This window comes from Perissodus microlepis, chromosome 7 (assembly GCF_051167445.1).
Source record: "Perissodus microlepis isolate ML-2025 ecotype Zambia chromosome 7, ASM5116744v1, whole genome shotgun sequence".
Classification (NCBI taxonomy): Eukaryota; Metazoa; Chordata; class Actinopteri; order Cichliformes; family Cichlidae; genus Perissodus; species Perissodus microlepis.
In genome coordinates, this window is record NC_140467.1 from 33,179,147 (window position 1) to 33,196,439 (window position 17,293).

The following is a 17,293-nucleotide window of genomic DNA, read 5'->3' on the forward strand; positions in this document are numbered from 1 at the left end:
AAACCTGTTTTAATTCTATTGTATGATCTGTTGTAGTTTGCTCTCTCTCATGTCCATATCTCAGTGAGAATTTTTTGCAGAGTTTATTCATTTTGCTTATCAAAGCAAAGGCCTTCCTGTTTGTTTAAAAGTAAATTGGATATATAATATTGGTCCATTGTTGGATGAGATGAAAAAAAAAAATTCTTTGTGAATGAAAAGAGTATAACGACTGTTTGCTTTTACAGCTTACAAGCGCTGTTCTCCATCAGCTGCCATATGAATCTGATTAGGGGTGGTTACACTCTTCAAACATGTGCTGATCCACATGTCTTTGTTGCTGTGATGGGAGTGCTCGCGCTTAGGGAGTCTCAGCCGTTTGTCATAGCATTACACAATATGACAGGATTACCCTTTGGCTTCCAAGTTATCTGATTGGTCGGGAGGAGTAAAGTCAGGTCATACTGTCTAGTTGGAACACTTACCTGGTTTAAGAAGTGGGTCTTAACTGTGACTGCAGGGTAGACAGAACCAAAAGCAGACATCACATCTGGTTACGTCTGGAGTCACGCTGCCATAAAATCCACAGGATAACTCAGCACGATTAATGTGATTAGACCCAGCTGAACATGAGGGAAAATGTCCTGTTGGCTTTTCTGTCCACATACGCGGCACAACAGGTTCTTCTTGATCATCTTGAATCCTATCAGCATGTTTCCGGAAAGTACCTGGCTGCAAAAATTAATTGATAAAGGTATTTAAATGATTTATCAAAATGACTCATAAGGCTGTCAAATCAAAAGTTTAATCAACACCTATGTAAACCTCTTATGGTAATTTTTCTTGACTCACATCAATTGCCTGATAACCACAGACTGTAGCTCTCACTAATGTCAATCTAAAGATGAGTTAACTTATTATATTCAAACTTTTCAAAAGTGATTACACCGTCTTCCCTTCATCAATTTGCATTGCAAGCTTTATGTTGTCAAAAATTATGGACTCACATTTGAGGATTTGTAAGGATTTCAGTGTTGTAAAACTAGGCAGTTTATATAGTGAGTTTCATCCAGATTAATTAACGTGTCAAGGAGGCGTTAGGTAACAGAGATACACAGCGAGCATTATAGTAAGATTCAGGACAGACTTAAACAAACTTTCTGTAAATTAGTGTTCAGACTTGGTCAGAATCCATAACATAGGCAGAGTAATCCTGAAAGATTCATCAAGATTTACCAAATTTTTTGAATTTTTCCAGATCCTACAGGAAGCACCAAAGAAGCCACACACAGTTCCTATCAATTTACAACAGCGTTACTGAACAGTATAACCTGATACGCCTATCTTAAAGTGTTTTATTGTTGTAGGTGTAGGGAGGGAGCTCTTGTAAAATGAATACCTTTTGGTCCTCAATGTGCCACAAGCTGTGAGGTTTTACAAGGATCGAGTATTATCAGATCAACTTTTTTGCTTCTAGAAAGTAGTAGAAAAGTCTTAAATGTCAGGGATAAACTGTCACGTATCTCTGGCTTGTTAAAGTTGGTGATAAATACTGTTTTGTGTCGTGACAGCTGATTTATCCTCATTGCATTTTGTCTTTTTCATTTATTGAGAGTTAATGTTTCCACAGGGTTGTCCTGGTGAGCCTGGCCTCCCTGGGTTTAAAGGTGATAAGGTAACCGAAGCTTGTTTATAAACTAGTAAGTTATGATGATATGTTAGGTTAAAGCTGCTTCTGAAATAATATCTCAGATGGTATCTAATATTTAAACCTCAGTTTCAATCCAAGACATGTTTTACTTAATCGTCCACAGTGGACTTCTGCTAACTCCCATTAAGGTTATTTATGCCAAAGTTCAGCATTCTTTTAAATAAAACAAGAACTAATATATAAGTTACCACATAAATTGATTTATCTTTCACAAACAGGGTAAGACAGGCCCTGAAGGAAGACAAGGAAAAAAGGGGGAGAGGGGACCTCCTGGACCGCCAGGTTTACCAACCCTCTACCTGTGGAGGAACACTGCTGAGGAATGGGCTGCATTCCAGGTAAAATGTTCTGCTATATAATACTTAAGCTTAGCCTGCTCCACCGATATTGCAAAGTGCAGGGCCAGTGGCAGGGTACATCCTGAGCAGATTACCAGGACACCACAGGGCTAACACAGACATCTACAGACTCTTAGATTCACACTTATAGCAAGTTTAGAATCATAGGTTACTCTGACATGCATGCATTCAGACCATGGGTGCAAACCAGAGTACCTACTAGAAGAAAGTGCAAACTCCACACAGAAAGACCCCCAAGAGGAAACCTGTTGTTGGTTTATCAACTGCTTTCCTGGCCTTCCATTAAACATCAAGGCACCAAGTACAGAACACCTCAAAGAAGTTGTTTTTATACGTTCCTCTCTCCTTTGCCCTCATATAATTTATTGTGAGTCACCTAAAGGACACATAGGACTTGAAATAATCTTCGATGTTACTTAAACCCAGATTTCCAGACTATCTGTGAAACCTTTAACCCTTCGGTTATCGTGCATGCAAGTTGATGATCTGTCCTCATCTGTTTAATCTGTTTCCATTGGACGCAGCTGTGTGTTGTATAAGGCACGTACTTATACACACATGCATATAGTATGCCAGCATGATGGAGAGCTTCAAGTCAGTTATTGAAAAAAGATGACAGAAATAAAAGTCTGTTAGTGGTTTGTGAAGGCGATTTGTTACCGTGTGTGCTTTGAACTACTATATGTGGACAACCTGCTGTGGTCACTACTTGTTACTTAATGTGTGTTTCCATTTTTCTCGCAGCAAACCAGTTTCTACCAGTTGCTTGCTGCAGGTTGGCCTGTAAGTATGCTGTTCTCTTCTAAAAGCTGTTCTGTGTTTCGTTTGTTTCTGTGAATCTGAGGCGGGTTTCTTCTCTGTGAGCTTGCAGAGTAGAGAAGGCCCCGCAGGACCACCTGGAGAAATGGGCAGGCCTGGCAGACAGGTTAGAGATGAGTTCTTTTTAGCAGTATATTAGTGCATGTTACAAACATGTTCCCATGTGATTTAGTGATTTTCTTTCACAGGGGCCACCTGGTGAACCTGGGGAGCGAGGAAGACCAGGGATGCCAGGAGAGATGGTAAGCAAACAAACCAGCATTTCCTGCTCCAGAAATTTCAGCAAGTTTGTTATCAATAAAAAAAATCTGCTGTAAGGCCACAAATTTGATTTAGTATGCCAAAGTCAACGTGTAGAAAATAACTTGAGATAGATGGATGGATGGAATTCCAGCAGTAAATTTAATCCTAAATGCAATGAGCTGACACATATTAATACATGAAGCCTGTCCTGAAACATCCTCTTTACATGTTTAATCTTATTATTTGTTTTTAGTCATGAATGTGATGAATATCTCTAATTTGTGTCCACTTTGCCATCATTAAATCACAAAAGGTACACACCCATTTTTAGTAAAAGCTGACACATTTGGTGTCGCTGTAAACATTGGGTGGTTCATCAAAGCGAACCAGCCAATGTTGGGGATTGAGCAAGTCCACTGTGGACGATTAAGTGCTAATTTGAATTAAGCGTCACATAGCTGGTTGAGCAGAGTGAGTGCGGTTAAAGGGAGTGGGTGTTTGGAAACCCCGTGTGCATGAAACTCCCTATGATGTAACCATTCTCATATTTAGAGAACAAACTTTTTTTTAACTGCAAAATTAAGACATTGCATATTTTCTGTGAGTAAATTTGATTACGCTGAACCATAGTTAATCAAGTTTTCTATTGTGTTATTTCATAAGTTTCACATTATCTCAGTGGGACCTCGTTATTTGTCGCTTATTGCCTGGTTTTATTAAATCTAAAAAACTCTGACTTGATTTGTTTGGGTGAATGGCTTTTTAAGGTAGAGGTAAATCTTACATCCATCTCGAAAACTGTCTCAAAATACATAAACATGAGTCCTGGAAGTGGGCTCTGACTGTATGGAAACTGAAAGCCAGGGCCATCTATTGTGTGAGGTCTCAGCTGGGTGATGAGAAACAGTGTGGTTTGGGATTGTTGGAAACACTCAGTCACCTTTGCTGCCTGAAATGTTTGGACCCATGTGGCAGAGAATATTGATCTACTGTTTGTGTTTGTTTGTGTCTGAGTGACTGTGTAGTCTACGCTGACAAAGCACCTTGCTGTTTGTGCAAAAATAATCATACATCAGCACTGTAAGCAATGCTGGGGTGTGTCAGCATCAATCATGGAAAATTCAAATGTGTTATTGACATAAAAAAAATCACAAATAAAGGCTCTTTGTAAAATCCTATTAGAGCAAAAGAACACAGAGTAACTGATGAAATGTAAATGGATTAAAAGTCCCTGTTTTGCATAATAATCTTTTTCAAATAGTATTATTACTATATTAGTTCAGGTACTATTAACATAGTACCTAAACAATACTATATTAGTACTGTTCAAGAGGCTGGTCATGGTGTAATGATGTGGGGGATCCTTTCTTGACACACTTTGGGTCCATTTGTTCTGAATGAACATTTTTTGTATACCACAGCCTGCCTGAGTACTAGTTCTGATTATGTCCATCTCTTTATGACCACAGTACCTATCTTCTGATGGCTGCGTCCAGCAGGATAATGCTGAATGTCACAAAGCTCAAATCATCTCAAAGTGATTTCTTTCTTGAACGTGACAGTGAGTTCACTGCACTTAAATGGCCTCCACTGTCACAAGCCTCAATCCAGCAGCGCACCTTTGTGCAACTGTGTGATGCTATCAAGCTAATATGGACCAGAATCTCTCAGGAATGTTTCCAGCAGCTGGAAAATCAAAATGATTTCTCAGAAGTAAGGCAGCTCTGAAGGCATAAGAGCGTAAAACCTGGCATTAGCAAGGTGTACCTAATAAAGGTCGAACTTATATAAAATACTGTGTCTCTAAAATTACTGGCTATGAGGTGACTCAAGATAAAATTGCCTCCCAGTGTTTTAAACCTAAACAAAAGGAAAGCTGTACTAAAGTAAACAGGGAGTCGGTATTGCTCATGAAGTCAAGTTTTCAAGTCAAAAGTTGGACATGGGATTTAAAGTTATCTGGTTCAGGTGTCCCAGTATAGCTCACTGGTTGAGCATGTGGCCTCATGCATTTCTTCTCCCACTCTCTCTCCCCTCCTGAATGTTGTACTATCAAATAAAGGCAAAAATGCCCCGAAGGGCTTTTTTTTTCAATCCAGTGAATGTGTAACAAAAATTAACTGTAATACAAAATAAAAATAGTCACATGCCTAAGTGTCTTGCGTAAACCAGCAATATAAAATACCCCTCTCTTCATGAGAGAGTAGCATGTCCATCAGTCTAACCCTGTAAAGCTGAATAAAAATGTAGGTTTTGTCTATGGAGCCATTCACACATTGTATGTTTTTGTAAGTATGACCATGTTGAATCTGTAGGCTGAGATTCTGGATGTTTATCCATTATTACGCTGACTTGACTAGTGTGGCACACTATTGCAGTGGTTAGCATTGCCTCACAGCCAAAGTTTGCTGTGCAGAGTTTGTATGTTCTCCCTGTGGCTGCGTGGGTGTCCTGCTGTTACTCAGGTTTCCACCCACAATCAAAACATGTATGTTAAGTTAACTGGCGATTCCAAAGTAGCCATAGATGCAGATGTGAGAGAGTGTGGTTGTGTGTTCCTCTGTGTTAGCTCTGTGATGAACTGGCAACCTGTCAAAGTTGCCTTTTGCTGTATTTCAGCTGACGTATAGACTCAGCACGACTCCTTAGCTTAACCACTCTATGTGATTGTTGTACATTAATTGGTTAATTATTTTTTTTGAGTAAGAGGGGGGGAAACACAGATAACTGAGATCCCTGGATAAGATTAAATGATTACTTTTTCTTAAGATGATTCATAACCAGCATATACAGGAATGCAGTTTCCTGGTTTATATTTGAGTGGAAACTCCAAAAGAAAGGCCTCCGTTCGCAAACCCGTCTGGTGGGCTGGGTTGAACGTATTTGTTTCTTTTTGACGATACCAGCTTAGGTCATTTGTAAATTTGTGGCTTTTTGTTGTAAACTGAATATATTTGAGGTTTTGGACCGTTAAACAGACAGCGAACAGCACACAGACAGCAGTTGTAAACATCAGCCTGGGCTCTGGGAAATGTAGTTGTTGTCATTTTACAGTATTTTATGATCTTTTGTAGAATAAATCAGTTAATTAAGGTTACTTAACAGCTCTTTGACCCTCTGCAGGCAAAGTGTATATAGTGCATTTGTAAGTAGCACAGAAACTTTCAGTGAACTAAGACCTTCTTGCTCATAACAGCTAAATTGGCTCTGGTGGAAACACATAATAGCAGGTTACAGTATAAAACAATAATTAATTCAACTCTCGTAAAACCCAGTTGTCATTTAAATTATTACAAAACCTACCTGGTAAAATAATTCTTCATCCCAGATGCAGTGTTATTCAGTGCCAGCACAGGTGGTTTAGCCATTCACTGTGAATCGGCACGTTTCCCACCTGAGTTATTGCACAGCACAATCTTCTAGACAGTGTGTTGCCATATAGGCGATACCTTGTCTTTGTGATGAATTGCTGCTCATAGTTGGAGAGCCAGTGTCTTCACAGTCCACACTGATAATTTATAATATCTTTCCCAGTGTGAATCTCTGTGCTCCGTGGATTTTACTCGCTGCAGTTCCAGTTTATTTGATTATGTATTTGTATCTTTTACATTGTCAGGTTTGATAGTTGTCTTGAAGTAACAAGACAACCATATCAGAAGTAAAATATCAAAACTGTCCACCAGCAAGCTGCTGTATGAGCATTAAGTGTCTGATTTATGCTGTCTGACAGGGGGATCGTGGTCCTCGTGGCCCTCCAGGACGATCTGGGACTGCAGGGCGAGATGGGGACAATGGGGAAGATGGTCAGCCAGGGTCACCTGGTGTTCCTGGATCACAGGTGGGCATATTCTATTTATGTTAACTGTTAAACAACACGCAGAGTATGGGTGAGTGTGACACAGATAGTAAACTAGTGTATGTTGAGTGTTTTCTGTTGAAACCTTCAGGGCCCGTGGGGATACAGGGGGGAGCGAGGACCTAAAGGGGAAAAAGGTGATGAGGTGAGTAATAAAACAGCACAGACATTTTTGATGGAACACAATCTGTGTGTTGTTTAAACATTTGATTTACTGTTGTGAAATTATGTGTATGTATTGGCAGGAACATGTTTAGACTCTGTGCAGTCTTACTGTCACCTTTTAGCTTTAGTTAAGATTTGCTGTCACTGTAGTTCAGATAATTGAAGCTTATTATGTTTTCGTGTCAGTGGCAGTGATGGCTTGTTTTTTTAGAAATGTTTTCACAGGTCAGTGTTTTTAAGTGTTAACAGAAGAAACTCAAATTCTCAATTCTTATACTTTTAATCCACATTTAATGAGTTTTTTTAAGCACCTTCTGCTCAAAGGGGAAAACATTTATTTTGAAACATGTCAATTATGTGAAATTAATTGATGTTCATGCATATAGAAAAAAATATTTAAATGATGGATGTGTTTTTTGCTAATGTCTCCAGGGTCTTACTGGCCCCAGAGGTCCAAGAGGTGAAATTGGTGAACCTGGCGAGAAGGTACTCTTTGATTAATTGTATTTATTTTTTGATCAATCTTAAATATATAATTAGAACTACTTTTTGTAAAGATTGCACACTGGGTTTATGGATTGCTCTGGGTCAACAGTGCTGTCAATAGTGGTCAGAGGAGGGGTAGACAATAATCCAGTGGCAGGATGTTGGGTTTTCCTGTGCTAGATACCACCTAGAGGTCTTGCAGAGTCCATGTTTTTTGTTTAGTTGAAGCCATTTTGTTTGGACCAAGTATATTAGACAGTGGTCATAATGCTTTGTGGGTTATGTGGATATAAAGATATCTGTTTTCAAATTTCTCTCCTTGTGTAGGGTGGAACTGGTTTACCTGGTCCACAAGGCCCTGTTGGACCCTGCGTGAGTGTCTTTTACGGTTTGCTTTATATGTGCAAAAAACTAGAAATTTCAGTTGTTGTTTTTTTTTTTACATGATATTTATAACTCCTTTAAAGAAAAAAGGGTGGATCATGAGCCAGGAGCAGTTTTCCCTTTATCTCTTTTACAAAGCAGCTCATACTCTGTAGTCAACTGGACAAGATGCCAGCGCATACATTCAAAATTACAAATGTAAAAGTATGACAGTTCTTATCCAATAGATTTCTTATTACTCCCAACTAGTGAAACATAAAATGATCAAAAAACTTTGTTAAAATTGGACATGCGCTCTGTAATCTATCTTAATCTCTAATTCAGGCACCCTTTGAACTTTCAGTTTCAAACAATGAGGTATTCACTTGTGCTTTACTCATTGGTCTATCAGTGATTTTACTTTGATTCTGCCTGGCAAGAAAATGGAGTCTCTGACTAAGCTTTAGTATCATTAATCCTCTCTTTGTATACACTCTTCCCCATGTACTTTAATGGTATACTGCTATTAAGCTGACATCTTTAATCTTTTCTGCAGGGGCCTCAGGGAATCCGAGGTGGCGCTGGGCCAGAGGGACCCCCTGGGCCTGATGTGAGTGAGCCGCTGTCTGACTCTAGTTCTTAGAGCCTTAAAAGCAAATAGTCCTGTTTTTAGTTTGTGCATTGCACTGTCATAAATGAAGATACCAATACCTGCATTATTTTTTTTGTCTTTTTTTGGGTTATCCTATTTTTGCGACTTATTGCTGCTATTTATTGTGGTGATCTGTTCATTGAAAGGATTAAACTACAAGTGCCAAACTACAAGTGCACAGTAGTTATGTCAAGCAAAACAGATGGAATTTGTACTAAAACAGATTTTCTTTTGTTTATGTTTTTCTATAATTAAAGGTTTCATATTACTTAAAGCCAAATTAGGGGCAAGTGTTGATGCCTGTTTTTTTTCTCTATTCTTAAATGTATTAAAAGGTTTTATTCTTTGTCTGTTATTCATGCTGTTTTGTGCTTATTACCAGGGGGAGAGTGGACTGGATGGCCTCCCAGGTCTGCCAGGGCCACTGGTAAGCAGGCGGATATTCAGTGATTAATTATTAGTCTGTCTGTGCAAATTCCAGATGTACCTGCAATCATGTATGTGTGTGTCTCTGTGTGTCACAGGGTGCACCAGGTGCCACAGGACGAGTTGGCGCACAAGGAGTTAATGGCTCAAGGGTACAGTCACACCTCAAGTCTTTATTTTGGCTCAGTTTGCCTGCAACTTAAAGATGATTTCCTCATGAGGCTGAAACTAATAACCACTTTGAAAAACATATATTTCTCTCTGTCTGCTTGAATTTAGAAACACATATATACAATTCTCAATTTGTAATGAAATTACCAAAAAAAAAAAAAAAAAATTCCCTAAAGTGGATTTTTTAAGGATTTAATCACTTCTCTAAGCAATTTTCAATAAATGTTTTATTTAAAAGAAGTTAAGTTAATATTTTGCAAAGATAACAAAGTTAGGTATCATTTGTGTCACACTGGGGAAAACAGTGGTTGGAGAATGCAGCATGAAAAAAGCAAATATTGTGACCATGCAGAATGAACTTTGTTGCTCTGAAGACAAGAACCAGGTCTGCAGCCACTTACAGTGAGTTGCCATCTTCCAAATACCTTTGATTCATGGTGATAAAAAGCAATAATATGCAGTCAGTCTGCTGTCAGTATGTGATCACAGTTGCTTGAAGACAGGTTACCTCAAACCAGGCGACCTGTACGATTGCCATGTGATCAACAGTGGTCACCTAGAGGTTGAGGGTGTTGCACAGTTTGTTGGGAACAAATTGGTTGCTGCAGCTGCTGTCGATCACCGAATGTCCTGTTTTTAATCTAGTGTGACTGAGCTATTAGAGAAATCTCCCCCCTACACAGTATACTGGAAATTAATACCACTTGTCTTGTGCTTGTCCCCCCCAAAAAAGAAAAAGAAAAAATTCTCCAGCAATCTGTCTTTGCAGAAATCATGACCCAGTTCTCAAAAATATCTCCATAGTTTGTTGTGAGCAGTTTCATGTAGGGACATTTTTCTTTCCACTGAACCACACCCAGCAACTGTTTCCTCTGTGTAAAAGAACATCATGGCTAGAGGCTCATGTTTGTGTCAGCATGACAGGCTGTAAACACTGATGGTACTCCCCTCACTTGATGATGCAGTGTTTTGGATTATTGGACGTAAACTGCAGAAAGAAAACTGAAATTTCTGCTGATTTTCACCCATTTTTTTAGGTTATTTTGCTAGGGCTGGGTGGTTGAAGGAGTTAGAGTTATAAAGGGATGTCACTTTGAGTACCACATGGCAACTGCTGTATACATAATGGATGTTTTCAACAGAAGGCAGACATCTCTACAGCCAACCCCAAAAATGTGGGTTGTGACACTAAAACAGTTTAGATGGAGATAATTAGAGCACAGTATCCAAATATGTAACAATTTGGAGTGAAATGTTCCTCTGTAATAAAGGAAATGTAAATGTACTGATCTGATGCTTTATGTGTGATGTCAGTCTAAACCCAGACTTAGTTAACAGGTTGCATCCCGCCTGTGTGTGAACTCTTTATTTCTTTCAGGGGGACATTGGACCTGCTGGCAGTGTTGGCCTTAAAGGCCCACAGGTATAAGCTTTGCTTGGTTATGTATATGCTGCAGATAATCAGCTGTTTGGAAATGTTTAGACACTGTGTTTGACAGAAAATGTTTCACCTGCCTTTGCTTTTGTGTAGGGGCCTCCAGGTCTCGAGGGACAGATTGGACCTCCGGGACTCCGAGGACCGCAAGTGAGTAGAGTTCAAGGCAAGACTGTTGATGGAAGCTTTTAAGTTCAGTTGAGTTGCTGCTCCTTTCACTCAGCTGTCAGTGAAATGAAGTACAAGAGGTTAATGCCAGTCTGTCCATTTTAACAGGGGCATCTAGGATTGACGGGTTCTCCTGGCCCCAAAGGAGATCCTGTAAGTTTGTTCACTTTTTCTGGTTTGGTATTTTCATTTAATAATTTAGCTGAAAAAAAAATGTTAAGTAGCAGCGTATTAAAGGGGTATTTCATTGTTTTTGTTGATTGTCTTTCCTTTAGTCTTAACCCTTAGTAATGCCATAAGGGTTGATAAAACATGTTTTTTTCATATTTGTCTCTTCTTAGTGTAATTGTGTGAGAGAGAAACATGGGAGGAAGAGATGAAAGAATGGAGAGGCCAAAGCTGAAAACTATTTGGTTTCATAAGTGACATCATTATTAGCTTTAATTCATATATAGCCAATAGCTCTTTTTTTTATAACATATTAGGCTGTTTAAAGGGATAATGCATTAATTTTATCTCACAATGACAATGCAGTTGATTATATTACTCCTAGATGTCTATATAATGTCTATGTACAACACAAGAAAGTGTGGCGGTGAACCTCGTGTGCACATCCCAGTTCTGCACAGGATACATTTTTGTTTTCTTTGATCTTAGTTCTTCTACAAGGTGTGATTAAAACATTCTGCTCCATAACCAGACCAGCTCCATAAAAATCAAAAACCTATCTGATTTTAATTTGTCCAATTTCACATTCATGGTCATCTTCTCATGGACATCTGGACGTTCATTTACCACAGCTCTCATTTTTAGATCTCTCAGTAGAGCTCCAGCATGGCCCCTTAAGGGGCTAAACCTCCTCCAGGGTGTATGATGTAGCAGATTACAGAGAGCCAAACGTGGGGAGTGGTGGTGAACAAAGACTGTGTTTGTGTGGACAAAAAGCTTCAACGTTTTTTTAATGTGCTCTGAGCCGGTGAGAGATGGCAAGCTGGAATGCACTGGTATCTCATCAAATGCCTCAAGTCATTGCAGTAGATAGAATGCTGACAGCATGACTCTGTGGGAAGAATTCCTGGTGCACAAACAGATAGATGCTGAAAAAAGTTATGAACATGCTCCTTGTCTCGCCTCTCACCTAACACTCTGCCTTTGGGTTGGAAAGTAGTGTTGACTCTTCATGTAAAAACTGCTTGGTTGTAGCTGGAGGTTCCCATAACCTACAAAGATCCTTACATGAAATTCTGTCAGTGTGAAACAGAAGTTGACATTTTCTCTGTTCAAGTTTGAGGCCCATGTTGAAATCACAGAGCACGAAATCCAAGTTGTCAGAAAAGAACATCCAAAGAAATGATCCGCATGTTTGATTTGGCAAAGATTTTTACACTGGATGCCCTTCTTATTTATCCGGGCTTGGGACTGGCACTAGGCATACATTGCCTTGCAACCCCACCCCCATGGCCGGATTAGGAAAGAACACCCAGGGAATAATCTGAAAGATTGTCACGCTGAAAGCTGACTGGACATGTCCTAAGAGATGAGCTTGAATGTGAGATGAGCCAAATTTTGATCAGGAAAGATTTTTATATTTTTAGGGGTCTGTTTTGTGAGTCTCTTTTTGGAGCGCTCCCCTTGAGGTGTGTCATGAAGATCCTTCACGGTAGGGAAGAGCAAATGATTTCCAGGTGATGGGAGGAGAGAGGTCTCTAGGAAAGATAAGTTAGCAGTAGACACCTGGTGCTTTTCATTTTGTTTCCAGCTTTTCATCGTGAGAAACAAACCCACCACTTCATTTTTATGTGTTAAGTCTTACGTTTGGTGGGAGTCTCCAACTGTTTTGCAGTTTAATTTCAAGTGTTTTAAATATGTTTTTTAGTTGATATCATATTAAAACATGCATGCAGTATATAGTTTCTATGTATGCTTAATGTGCATGATGATAAGTTTACAATAGTGTACAAACAATCACAGAAAAAAAACTGAATTTTAATGTTTTCTGTTTCCTTTTTATGTCAGGGGCCTGTGGGGCCTGTGGGGGCCCGGGGGGATCCCGGCTCAGAGGGACCTATGGTGAGCAAACACTTGTTCAGGCCATTACATCATTACATTACAGTTATGCACCTGCATGTATAAATACTGTGTGAGCAGACAGAATGTTAAAAGAGATCACTGAGTTCACTCTGTTGTTTGTGGTGCTTTTCTTATAATAAATAAATAAAGTTTATTATTCTTTTATTTTTTCCTGTAACTTTTGTCATCACAGCAGCTCTACTTCACAGTTTACACTTGCAGCTTATAAAAAGTGTTTTTCACGGGTTCTCTAAAAGTGCTACGGAGAGGGAAAACAATGCTGCAGCCTCACAGTGCCATCTACTGGCTGTGATGCTCATTACTAGATCCTGCTCTTATTAGCTCTTCACATTCTTTTCATTTAGACTTCGCCATCTTCTTATTGTATAAAACTATGTTCTTAGCAGTAATCTGCTTCTGAATCATTGACTAATGTGATTTGTGTGGTATAATTTTACATTCCCCACATTAAAACAATAAAAGTTTATTTTTCTTTTCCTTTTTTTAAATTGACAGGGTGCACCAGGGAGAAAGGGTGATGTGGGTTTTCCTGGAAGAACGGTAGGTGCTCTTGACGAACATATTTACAGCACAACATGCTCGACTGAGCCTTTCCTTTAAACATTTTTTCCCTCACAGGGTAACAGAGGACCAGACGGGGAAAAGGGTGATCCAGGAGCTAAAGGCGACAGAGTATGAACCTGAAACTTTGTTTGTTGACACTGACAGACTGATAAAGCCTGTAATGATGTGCCTTCCTTGTCTGTAAAGTTTGTTTTTAACTAATGATCATTTTTTGAAATGAGTTTGAACTGGACGACAGAAAAGGCAAAACTCTGCGGTCCTTTCTGGTCCCCTCCACAGAGTTACTATTCTGACCATTTACATTGTTTCTCTAGTCTTTTGATATGTTTTGTCACGTCGGCTTATAGATTTCAGCAGATGTAAGTTGTCTCACTCAGACAGCTGCCGTATGCTCGTCTGTGCCCGGTGCCACCCTCTATTACACTGATCCCATCTAATAGCACTGTGACTGTCACATTATCACTTCTCATATTAGCTGTGATTAAAAATTCATTGACAGCAACTGTTTATTGCATTTTTTTTTTTTTACCGGGAACCCTAATAATATGAGAACTTTTGGGACGTTTGTCATGTTAGCAGTGAAACCTCACATATGTGTGCTTCCTAGGGATAGATGACATTCACTCAAAGAAATTGATGCTTTTATCATTTTGCTTCTAATTTATGTCAAATTAATTTGTGGTAGCAGGAAAGAACCCATCACACTCAGCCAGTGTGCTTCCAAAAATGTCAAAGGTCTCCTTTAACATCTCATTTGCTGTAAAGTCAGTGTGTGAGTAAGAAAAAAGATCTAGATTTAATAACAATCTGAACTTTTTTTTTTCAGGGTGTTCAGGGGGCAACAGGCATTAGCGGTCCTCAGGGCGAGAGGGGCCTCATTGGATTCCCTGGTTTCCCAGGAGCCAAAGGCCAGCCCGGCCCTAAAGGCACTGAGGTACAGTGTGTAGCACTGTGGCTAAACCTATTCATGGAGATCCCAGTGTGATACAGAAGCTGTGTGCAAATTCAGCTCTGGCAGAAAAGTCAGTCCTGAGTTTCAACAATCTCGAGTTAACCTCCAGAAAAATAAACTTTTTCATGATACAGTTCAAAAGACTCATAATAAACACAATAAACTATGTGGCCTGGTGTTTGCCACAGCTTAATATTGTATAACATGCTCTTTTATCTGGAAGTATGCCTTTTGAGAATGAAAAAATGAGATGCGCTTCACTGACTTTATATATTTTCCACTCAGGGCATCGATGGCGAAACTGGCCTCCAGGGAAAACAGGGCAGCCGTGGGTTAAAGGTCAGTGATGATTTATGTGTCTGAACACCACAAAATGTCAGATGACTTCATATGTTGTTCCAAATGTCCAATTTAACTACGTAACAGAACTTCCAGTGACCTCCTGAATGTAAATTTGGTGTCACATGCTCACATCCTTCAGTCCACACAATCAGTCACTAATGTAGTTTCACCACCATATAACAGCATAGCTAACGATAAACAGAAATATGACTTATTTCTGTTCTTGTCTTTTTTTTCTTTTTTGTGTAATAAAAATATAATCTGTGATTTTAATATGATTTAGATACAATTGCCACAATGCTGACATTGTGGACAGCTGATTGAGATGATTGATTCATTGTAGTCACTAATATCTTTAAAGGGAAACAGGGGACCAGATGGACGTGATGGCAAACCAGGACCCAGGGGGAACAAGGTATTGAACTCAAAAAGATGTTTGAATACACACATTTTTTGTTACCAAGTTCATATATATGTCAATATTAATTCATTCATATTAATCTGTTCCTTTTGTTTTCCCCAGGGTTTGACCGGACAAAGAGGTCATCCTGGCCAACCAGGCCCACCGGTAAACTTATATTGTAGCTTTGGTTAGAGTAAGATTTGGCAGCTGGGGGAATGCTAAGCTCTGGTGTAGCATTTCAGGGTAGGGAAAAGAATCACTTGGAAGTGAGGCATGTAAAAATTTAGATTTATTTAATTTCAATTTCAGTTTTATTTTATAGCGCCAAATCACAACAACAGTGAACAAGGCGCTTTATATTAATAATGGATTGCATTTATATAGCGCTTTTCGGGACCCCTCAAAGCGCTTTACAATTCCACTATTCATTCACTCTCACATGGAGTTACCTTTAACCTTTAAATAAATAAATATGTTGTTAAATATGACTGTGGTGTGATTGAGACACGGCCGATCCATAGATTGGTGTTCAGAGCCATCTTTATTTTACTCGACTGCGGCTGGCAGCCACACGCATCACACCACGTTCACAACTTTTACAACTCTCTCCCCAAACTCTGATTCCCCGTGTTTAACAGGACGGGCGTGATTGCAGATGCCATGCAGGTGTGTCCGCACAGCACCGCAGTCCACACCCCACCACAATGACAAACCTGAACAAACTTCAATTTGTCATTTCATAAATAAAAAAAAAAAAATCTTTAGCAACACATCACATATAGATCCACTATCTTATTAAAAGAAAATCTAGCATGATTAAGAAGCTTTAAATTTAGGTTTTTAAAACCTGAACAGTCCTTTTGACACGAGCTTCTCTACGTTTAGCTTGCACACTCATTGTGGTGCAAACTGGACAGATATTTTTTCAAATATTCGAATCGTTTATTTTAGCTCCGCTTTGGTTTTGCTAGCCAGAGAACTCGGCTAGGATGGGATCATTTTCTGAGTACTGACCAAGTATGCCGTCAGCTGGAGGCACCTCCAAGCTGCAGCAATCAAAAAATTAATTCTCTTGACAGTATTATGTATTAAACTGCTTGTCAGATTTGATTATTCAAAACTGCAAATGCCAGAATGCAATTCCAGGTCATTCTGGTTCACTTTAACCCCTGGTTAAATGTTCAAATTGCAAAAATAAATAAATAAATAAATAAATTGTATATTTATTACAAATATAAGCCCTCAGTAGCTACATAGAGTTGCAGTTGATATGTTTATAAACTGTATATTTATCATATATTCTGTATCTAAATTTCATTACAGTCCTCCATACAAGAATTGATTTACATTATTTAAAAAATGTTTTAGCATTAGAGGATTGCTGAATTTAATTAGTCAAATATACCTATACAGTAAACACATATTCTTTTGTACTGTTCAGTAATATCCGGCTGAGCTACAGTTATGTGTTTCTCTCCATCTCCTTTCAGGGTTTGCCGGGGCCACCTGGAACAGAGGGAGCAGAAGGAAAGCCTGGTACACAGGTTCCCATTCTCTATCATATTTCAATCCCATCACCTGAAAATGCTGCGTGTGTGTTTGTGTGTGTCTGCATTTCATGTACTACTATCTCGTTCTGTATTGCAACAGCATGTACTGTATTATTCAGTGAAATACTCATTTCACAAACATTTTATCACTTGGGTTTAGACCCAGTGTTGTCTTTTATAGGGAAGAGACACGACAATGCACATCGTGCACTTTACAACTGTGTGACTGCTGAATACAGATTTTAAGTAGTGATGATGGATTTGCCCTCAAACTGTCAAAACTGACTCCCAAGCTGAGGGGAAGGTGTCTAATAATTGTTGGTTTAAACAGCAGGAGGCAGTCTTTGTACAGCACGGTAGTACTGAAGGAAATAACTCCCTGTCTTGTTTGCTAATCTCTCCAACTGATCCCATGTAAAACATGTATTTGATTGTAATGTACACAAGAGCTACACAGCAACACATTTGGCTCATTATAATCAGTATTTTAATTTCTGTATTTAGTGTAACTGCTTATTTTTTCAGAAAATGTGTAGGAGTGCATGATTAACGATGCAT

The 17,293-nt window shown here is 39.1% G+C and overlaps 1 protein-coding gene across 2 annotated transcripts in view; it reads left to right on the forward strand.

The window, feature by feature from the left end:
* Window positions 1-17,293, forward strand: part of LOC146383463 (uncharacterized) — a 121,175-nt gene that overhangs the window by 66,536 nt on the left and 37,346 nt on the right. For both annotated transcript variants that reach the window (XM_084934721.1, XM_084934722.1), the window contains 23 exons: window positions 1,610-1,654; window positions 1,909-2,028; window positions 2,794-2,832; window positions 2,921-2,974; window positions 3,057-3,110; window positions 6,842-6,949; window positions 7,059-7,112; window positions 7,565-7,618; window positions 7,946-7,990; window positions 8,538-8,591; window positions 9,016-9,060; window positions 9,158-9,211; window positions 10,609-10,653; window positions 10,762-10,815; window positions 10,942-10,986; window positions 12,850-12,903; window positions 13,420-13,464; window positions 13,543-13,596; window positions 14,315-14,422; window positions 14,726-14,779; window positions 15,144-15,197; window positions 15,306-15,350; window positions 16,676-16,729. In XM_084934721.1, coding sequence (XP_084790847.1) covers window positions 1,610-1,654; window positions 1,909-2,028; window positions 2,794-2,832; window positions 2,921-2,974; window positions 3,057-3,110; window positions 6,842-6,949; window positions 7,059-7,112; window positions 7,565-7,618; window positions 7,946-7,990; window positions 8,538-8,591; window positions 9,016-9,060; window positions 9,158-9,211; window positions 10,609-10,653; window positions 10,762-10,815; window positions 10,942-10,986; window positions 12,850-12,903; window positions 13,420-13,464; window positions 13,543-13,596; window positions 14,315-14,422; window positions 14,726-14,779; window positions 15,144-15,197; window positions 15,306-15,350; window positions 16,676-16,729 — 1,338 coding nt within the window. The remainder of the gene's footprint in view (window positions 1-1,609; window positions 1,655-1,908; window positions 2,029-2,793; window positions 2,833-2,920; window positions 2,975-3,056; window positions 3,111-6,841; window positions 6,950-7,058; window positions 7,113-7,564; window positions 7,619-7,945; window positions 7,991-8,537; window positions 8,592-9,015; window positions 9,061-9,157; window positions 9,212-10,608; window positions 10,654-10,761; window positions 10,816-10,941; window positions 10,987-12,849; window positions 12,904-13,419; window positions 13,465-13,542; window positions 13,597-14,314; window positions 14,423-14,725; window positions 14,780-15,143; window positions 15,198-15,305; window positions 15,351-16,675; window positions 16,730-17,293) is intronic.